The sequence below is a fragment of the Aphis gossypii genome, unplaced genomic scaffold (assembly GCF_020184175.1).
Source record: "Aphis gossypii isolate Hap1 unplaced genomic scaffold, ASM2018417v2 Contig00381, whole genome shotgun sequence".
Classification (NCBI taxonomy): domain Eukaryota; kingdom Metazoa; phylum Arthropoda; class Insecta; order Hemiptera; family Aphididae; genus Aphis; species Aphis gossypii.
In genome coordinates this window covers 11,940-20,890 of record NW_026083086.1, presented here as the reverse complement: position 1 = coordinate 20,890, position 8,951 = coordinate 11,940, and the positions used below count along the sequence as shown (strand labels likewise).

Below are 8,951 nucleotides of genomic sequence, written 5' to 3'. Positions count from 1 at the left end.
AAACCGAAATAGAAAAAGACCATAGTTACATTTTATATAAAGAAAATAATATAATTTCAATTAACAAAAATCATGTATATTGGGACCAAATCCAAGGGCAGTTATATTTGACCAAGCGCAAATGTTGTTACTTGGTAGTATGGACACCAGATCAGTCAATTATTATGGAGATTGAAAAAGATGTGGAATGGGAAGTCAACTTGGACATTTTAGAGAAATTGTTTATTGCTAAATACGTACCATCCCTCATCCACATGTAGCATTTTACTTTTTAAACAATGTTTATTTTTTTTTAAATTTTTTATAAGCTGTCACTGATAACTTTATTATTAAGTTTTATTTAATTTAGAAGTTTTTTTTTTTTTTACCAAAGAAATGGCTAACGAGTTCCTTTTATTATAATTTGTATTTTATTATACATTTCTATACTATGTTATTCTAATATTTGATTTAATTTCTATTATCAATTTATTATGATTATTATTTTTTACATAAATTAGATTAGATTTATGCATATTATGTAGAACTTATATTAATTATAGGTACATAATATTTGAAAGTTCCTTTAATTTTTTTTATTTCAAGTACAGTACCAATTGTTTAGTTTTATAACTACATTAAAACATTTATATATAATATGTAAATTTATTCAAAACTTAAAGTTAATAAATACATAGCTAGGTAGTATATTTGTTTTTTTAAATAATTACATTTTATCTTTAATTTCTTGTAAAAGTGGTGGCTGTAAATTTGTTAAAGCTGCAATTACTTGAAATATAGAATTAGCTTGTTTTAATAATGAGAAAGGAATTAAGTTTAATACATCACAACATTTGATGCGTTGTATTGCCCTTTCAATGTGTATACGAGCTTTAGCAATTGATTCTGTTTGAATAATTTGTTCGTGTGTAAATTGTGGAGTGTCTAAGAAAGGAGGTATATTTAATAACACACCTGGAGGCAAGATATCTTGAATTAAAAATCCTTTATCCGCCATTACTAGATCACCGGGTACTAGCTGCTCAAGTAAGCCAATCTTTAGAGTTATCACTTTGTCTGATGTTGACCCAGGAAATAGATCACTAACAAAAGTAACAACTCCATTTGGAGCAATTCCAACAAAGACTTTCCAAGTATTACGGTGTTTATAGCTACTATAAGTATCCCTTTGAGCATTCATGGACAAACGTGATACACTTGTAAAAATTTCAGTACAGTCAATGACCACACGACAATTCGGAAATTTTTTAAATGCATTAGGAAGGCAAGTTTTATTTTTATGTCTGGATGGTATTTTATTCATACATTTATTAAAAAGTATGTTGTGTAAAATATTTATCCAAGTTATTGTAACATTACTTATAGTAGCTACACTACATCCAAACCTAACAGATAAGTCTAAGTGAGGAAAATTATGTCTTAGCTTCATTAATGTTATGAGTTAACTGGTCAGGTTTACTCATACTACTAACTTTCCAATCCAAATAATAATGGATCTCACAATTTTTTAGTAAATTAAATAGGGCCAAAAATATTTCATTAGAAGGTAATCCCGTGTAAAACTTGACAAGGTCTTCTTTTTGACACAAGTTTTCAAATGAAAATGCAATACTTAAATTGTTAATTTGTAATTGTAAATTTTTGTTTTTTTCTGCAAGAGAATAGTTTTCAAGCTCCAGATTTGATGGTTTAAAACTGTAAAAAAAAATACAAGGTTTTTAATATCTAAATAAACAAATATTAATATACCTGTCAATTTCTTGAGGGCGGAGAGACAAATCAATTGGGTCTTCTTGAAATACTTCAAATTCTAATAGTGGGTTGTCATCACATGTGGGTTCGTTTACAATTATTACTGGCTTTTTAAAAATTCGATTTTTCTTTTTCTCTGGAGATAAATGGTGTTCAAGAAACTGTTTTTTCTATGGGATAAAAGTGTGGGAAAATTTGCTTTTATACCATCCACAAAATGACAGCTGCAGACACGAGATGATGTACTTGGACAATCTGTTCTCCTAAATTAAAATAGATTCACATTTAAAAGAATTAAGTACATAATTATTAATTAATACAGGTATATAAAAACTTTTACACACTATATTTAAATCTAAAATGAAGAAAAATATAAAATAAACACTTAGGTATCTACCTTAGAAGCTTTATCCATTTTTGTTTCTGATTCACCTTTGTAGGGAATCTAAAAAACTTACAATCACATCTGTTACTGTTATGAGAACAGCCAACTGCCCAGCAACAAACCATCACATTACTGTTAACTACTGTATTTTAAAAAAATACTAAAAATTCATGATAGAATTATAAAAGTAAATATAACTTCATAGAAAAATTGAAAAAAATAAATATAAACCATACCTTATACCTTACCTTACCTTTAAATATTTTATAAAAATAGAACTGAACACTATTTAAGTTAAATTCGTTTAAATGTTTTTTCTTTTAACTATTTAAATGTTGAATATAAGTATTAGTGTTGGGACATATACTCGGATTTTTTAAATATTCGGATAACCAGTATTTGATATTCGGATAATTTAAATTACAAAATCCGAATATTCACGATTATCCATAATATCCGAATATCCGAATATCCATAGTAATCGGATAAAAAATAATCAAACATTCGAATATTAATAGTAGATATTCGGATTTTTATACTTGTAGTGTATTTAATCAAGTATTTATTAGATTCTGAACGAAGTGATGAATGTAATGATTCTACAATAATGTGTGTGTTTTTTGTTTTTGTGTCTGTGTACAGCATAACTAGTCGAAATAATGCTTTAATTCAAACTTCGGGTGTGGTTTCCGATGGAAAAGCGAGTATCCTTGGTGCATTATAGAAGTCAAAAGTAAACATCTTGAAATAATTATCGAGAAAAAGAAAAAAAAGAAAAATTAGGGATGACCAAAAAAACTTGAAAATTTAATACAAGGTTTCTTATGAGTTTTTTATTGTAGTTAAAAAAAAATCAAAATTCGGTTGTCAATTTTTTTTTTTATAAGCGTTTGTAGTTCAAACACTCCTATAATATATAATAGTGATCCACACGGTACCTAATGTACAGCAAAGCGGTAGGTATTTTTATTGTGATTCGTGAGATAAATCTAATGAGACACTGGGATTTACGTTTTATAATAAATTGGTAGTATATTATACCAATAATAGTTATAAATGAGATATCGTAATCATGTATTAACCATATAACAATAACGTATTAAGTTCAATCGTTTTCACTTATTCGGAGACTGGATTAATTAAGCTTTTTTTTAATTTTGTGCTGTTGAAGTTTAATTTAAAGAACACATTAATTTACTTGTCTTGTTTAATTCAACATTTTAATAAATTAAAAATTATCATATATATATATTGGCAACAATGTCTCGTAAAATATAAGTAAAGTATGGAATTATTTCGAAAAAATAGACGTAAATTCATCCAAGTGTAAAACATGTGATGCAACATTAAAAAATAAAAGTTCCACATCAAGTCTTTGGAATCATTACAACCAATTTCATCGATTAGAAAATGGATTTGACATTGTTGATACTGAATCATCTCAATCGACGTAAGTACTTATCTACTAAATATTTCAATTATTTGGGATTTAGTGGTGGTTTAGCGTTATACAAGATACAAAATAGGAACTTCCTACTAGGAAGTTGCCTTTTGCAATAAATATGTTGGGGGAAAATTTTATTATATAGTATAATTTTATGTAATATAAATAGAAATCAAGATTCTGATTCAGAAAATAATACCGAACCACCGAGAAAAAAACTAGAATGTCACTTGTGTCTTCAGCAGTAAATGGCCGTCCTATAAATCAAAGTCGTCAAGAATTGATTACTCAAGCAATTAGTAATATGATCTGTGTTGATATGTTACCTTATAACACAGTAGATCACGAAGGATTCCGAAAACTGATGAGTAGGTCTATTATACAAAGCATCTTTACATTTTAGTTTTTAAATTACATTTTACAATGAAGTGTGTTTTAACATGTTAATAACATTTCATTAGTTAGGTAAAAAAAATTGAAAATTTTATACAAAGCTCTTAATTTATTGTTACAATAACAATTGAAAAAAATTAAAAATACAGAGTCACAATTAAATTTTTTATACGCATTTAAAGTTGGAAATTAAAAAAAATACATAAAAATTACAAAAATTAGCAAATTATTTATTTTTGGAATTTTCACGTTTTACAGACTAAATGACTAACGACGTAACTAAGTGTTAGATAGCTAACTGATATAGCAATTAACATTATAGGTCGACCCAAACGTTTATTCATCTTATCTTATTTTAGTTATTATTTATAATGCCAACAAAATTATTTATAATTTTCTACTTGACAAAATATTATTTTATACATTTTTCTTTTTTAATTTTCGGTTTAAAATTATGTAATACATTTCAAATTTTTTAAAAATATGCAAAAATAAGAAAAAAAAATGTCACCGGTATCTTTAATGTACTATGAAAGGTTACTAACAAAAATCCAAAAATGTGAAAAGGAAAATAATCTACAATTGCATAGAAACACTCATAAGTTTGTCTACCTTTATCTAATAGTAATTCCAAATAGTAAAATAAATTACTTTAATCAGAATAATATCATCAAATGATCAAATATACTATTACTAATATTATCCTAGGGTTACTGACCGTCTTCATTCAGAATCATTTTTCGTATACAATGATTTTGCATTATTGACTTCAAATTTGTCACCTTCTATTACATTGACCCACTTGTAACCTACTGTACAGCAGTGAGCTGAGTGACATACACTTACCCACTTTATTAATTTTAATACTTAAATAATTTTTAGACGTTCTTGAACCTCAATATACTATACCAGGGGTGGCCACTAACCTTAACTTTGGGAGCCGCAAATTTATAAAGCTAATTTGAGGTGAGCCACATTGTAAAGCGATGTTTTTTGAAATGAAGACACATTGAAAAATGAACTCAAATTGAAGGAACGTTTATTTTTTACATTACATAAAACATTATTATTATTGACATAGTTATTAACATTATTATTGATTTATTTATGAGAAGTGCTTTTTCGAGTGTTCATTTTTTCTGTGAGCTTTGTGAAATCGGGCTGATAATTTGTAAGTGCAGTTCGCACAAGTTCACTTAAATGTTCATCATTTAGTTCAGATCGATATTTAGATTTAATGAATTTTAATGTTGAGTACAATGATTCACACACATAAGTAGTGCCAAAGATTGAAATTAGTTTCATAGCACACATTTTTGTTTGTGGGTATTTTTCTTCTGGGACATTTTTCCAAAATTCTATGGTTGAAACGCCACTTCGTTTAAGTCCTTTTAGTCTTTCGTCTTCTTGCAGTTCTAGTAACTCCAACTCTACAGCTGCTGTATCCTTTGTTATTGGTGATGAAATAGGACAACCATCGCTCACAACATCAACAGCAAAAGGATTTTCCAGGAATGAAAATGAAGGTTTAAGTGATCTTAAATCATTAAATCTGCGATTGATTTCTTCAGCAAGGCCTGACATCTTATTCATACATTCTTCAGTTTCCGCCGGAATGTCGGGAAAACTTTCACTAATTTTCTTCAAACATTTGAAGTGAGCAAATTTTTTGTCTGAAGGTCTTTTGTAAAACGCTTTAACTTGTTATGAAAGCTAAATACAGTCTGGGCCAAATCAGAAATAAGTTTTTCCTTTCCTTGTAAAGATTTATTTAGAGTTTGTAAATACTGAACCACATCTGTAAAAAAAGCCAAATGTAACAACTACTGGGGTTATTAAGTTTAGGAAAAAATTTTCTTTTTTCTTCCATAAACTGTTTGATTGGATCAAGTAACTCAAAAAAACTGCCAAGAACATTGCTTATTGATAGCCATCTCACTAAGCAGTACCAAGATACATCATTAGGTAACTCATAGTTGTTCATATCTTCTATAAAAGATTTGAACTGTCGGTGTGTTTTGGCACTTGAGCGAATATAGTTTACAATTTTTAGAACTATCTGCATAATATGCGGATATTGAAAATATTTTGCTGCTAAATGTTCTCTGTGAATAATACAATGTACAGGTAGGAATCCGGATATGATGTGTCAGCTTTTAATAGTCCAATAAGCCCTTGTTTTGTACCGTCATAGAAGGTGCACCATCGGTAGCAATGCTGACAATATTACCGATGGGCACTGCGTTTTTCTGTAACCCCATCCCGGGCTTCTTTAATGTCACAACCCCGAGTAGTATTCTTCAAAGTAACCAGTTCTAAGAGTTCTTCCACCACCTCTAAGTCTTTTGACACATATCTTACAAATATGGCAAGTTGTGGCATATCTTTAATATCAGTAGACTCGTACAGTGCCAGGCTTACTGCTAAACACTTGCTTAAATTTGTTTGTAAATTATTTAAAATATCGGCACTAATAACAGAAATTCTCCTCTCTATTGTGTGTCTAGCAACAGGCATTTTGTTTATTAATTTCTGCAGTTTTTTTTATTTTCCGGTTCTAAAACAGAAATAACTTGAGCCATGTTTTTCTTAATAAACTCCCCCTCTGTGTAAGGCTTTTTTGCTTTTGCAATATTAAAAGCCAAGATGAAGCCTGCTGTTAAATCTGCTTCCTTGGTAAACATTGACATAACTCTATTCTGACCATGATGTTTTTCTTTGAGTGATTTCAGTTTGGTTTTCCTTAACTGAGAGCCAACAGGAAAATCTTTATTAAAACCACTGTCATGATGGCGTTTTAGATTACTGGCCTTGAACTGTGACAAAGTTACTTGACATAAAAGACACATTGGCTTACCGTTTCTTTCTACAAAAAGGAATTCTTCCTCCCAGTCTGTATTAAAAGCTCGATTCTCCTCTTCATATTTACGCTTCTTAGATAACATCGTAACTGTTCGGACACTAGGCTACAACTGTATTCAAACAGCACACAGAAAAAAATTAAAAACATTAACGCGGCAACGCGATAACGGAAATTGTCGCCGGAAATTATCGTCGTCGTCTGACGCGGTCGTAATAACGACTGTAATGATAACGAAATCGACGGCAATAAAAATGCTATCTAACGTTTCTAACGAAATTTTATATTAATTAAGTTTAGTCTAAATTTAGTTCAAGAGCCGCACGAAACTGATTTAAGAGCCGCATGTGGCTCGCGAGCCTCGTTGTGGCCACCCCTGTACTATACCATCAAGAAAAAATATTAAAACACGTATCCATAACTTATATGAAGACAAATTTAATTCAATAAAAGAAAAAATACATTCCGTAACAGAAATTGCATTAACCACAGATGCTTGGACATCTTTAGCCATAGATTCATATATTACGGTTACAGGGCATTTCATTGATAATGATTGGATGTTACATTGTTTTAATATGTATACAGGAGAACTATCCAAACATCATACATCTGAAAATTTAAAAGAAACCCTTCTAGAAGTTATGGAGAATTGGAATGTGGATGGAAAAGTGTCTGGTATTACACACGATAACGCGTTCAATATTACTAAAGCAATAAAAAGAATACGAGAAAATATAAATGAAGGCTGTAGAAGTATGCCATGCGCAGTCCATACACTACAACTAGCAGTGAACAAAGGATTAGGAATTGATGAATGTATGGTTATTTCCAAAAAGGCTTCAGCTATAGTGTCTGCGTTCAAACATTCTTATAAAAGAACAACCGCATTAGAGTCTCATCTTATAAACAATGGCAAACCAAAATTACGTTTAATTCAATGTTGTCCAACACGATGGAATTCCACGTTACACATGTTTGAACGTTTAATCGAAGTGCGGTCAGCAATAGTTGCTGTAATGGCAGATCAATTATATTTTACAAAAAAAATGGCCAAAAAACTCGAGTTTTTCGAAGATGACTGGGAAAAATGCAGAAATTTAATATCACTTTTGAAACCATTAGAATTAGCTACAACCGTTCTTTTTGCTGATAAAAAAGTGACGATATCTATTGTAAGGCCTATAATAAGTAGCTTGTTGTCAAATAAATTTAAAATAAATACTAGTGACAATGAATTAACTGTAAAATTTAAATCAATAGTATCAAATGAATTGTGTGAACGTTTTGGATTTGGTATTCATAACGATGATATATTAATCGGGAACCTAAAGTAAGCGTATTTGCATGTTTATTAGATCCTAGACATAAAAATCTGAACCATGAAACTTCCGATAATGTTAAGCAACATATTCGACAAACTGTCAAATCTCTTATTCAAAGCTATGAGGAAACATCTGAAAAAGATCAGGATCAAATTACCAAAAACACAACAGCTATGGATATACTACTTGGGAAAGCTGACATTTCATATAATGAATTTGAACAGTATATTACTGAAATTCAAATTAACCACAATTTAGATCCATGCATTTGGTGGAAAGAACACGAAACAATACAGGGTGTCCCACGGAGATCTGACAAATGAAATAACTTTTATTCTGATTAATATTTTTAAAAAATTTCTTTTAAGTATAATTCTAGACAATTGTACTACATTTTTAGTATAAATGTTTTTATTTTTTATTTTTTAATACTGAAATAAAAAACTTAAAATTGATAAAAAAATTTTCCAGAATATTCAAAATAGCCAATTTGTAAATCTGATTTTTAGAAAATTTATATGGTAAAACTTTATTTTAAGTCAAGTGGCTGTTTTTTACAATTTTTTTTAAATATCAATATCTTGTTAAGTAACATCGCGGGCGCCTATGGGTATCATTGTATGTTATTTAATTTGTCAGATCTCCGTGGCACCCTGTATACCCAACAATTGCAAGGTCGCTAAAAATATTTTATGTATTCCTGCATCGTCAACATCTTCAGAAAGAGTTTTTTCTACCCGCCGGGAAATTCTACATCAAAAAACGTAATAGATTAAAAGCAAAAATGTTTTT

General features: G+C 29.5%; 1 protein-coding gene and 1 pseudogene across 1 annotated transcript; one reads left to right on the top strand and one right to left on the bottom strand.

Moving 5' to 3' along the window:
• Positions 1-625: 625 nt before the first annotated feature.
• On the bottom strand, positions 626-2,365 carry LOC126553961 (uncharacterized; annotated as a pseudogene).
• A 5,047-nt stretch (positions 2,366-7,412) lies between these two features.
• LOC126553958 (zinc finger BED domain-containing protein 4-like) lies at positions 7,413-8,482 on the top strand. Its single transcript, XM_050209073.1, has 2 exons — positions 7,413-8,130; positions 8,193-8,482. Exons 1-2 carry the CDS (start codon positions 7,413-7,415, stop codon positions 8,480-8,482), a joined length of 1,008 nt encoding a protein of 335 aa, XP_050065030.1.
• The last annotated feature ends 469 nt before the right edge of the window (positions 8,483-8,951 follow it).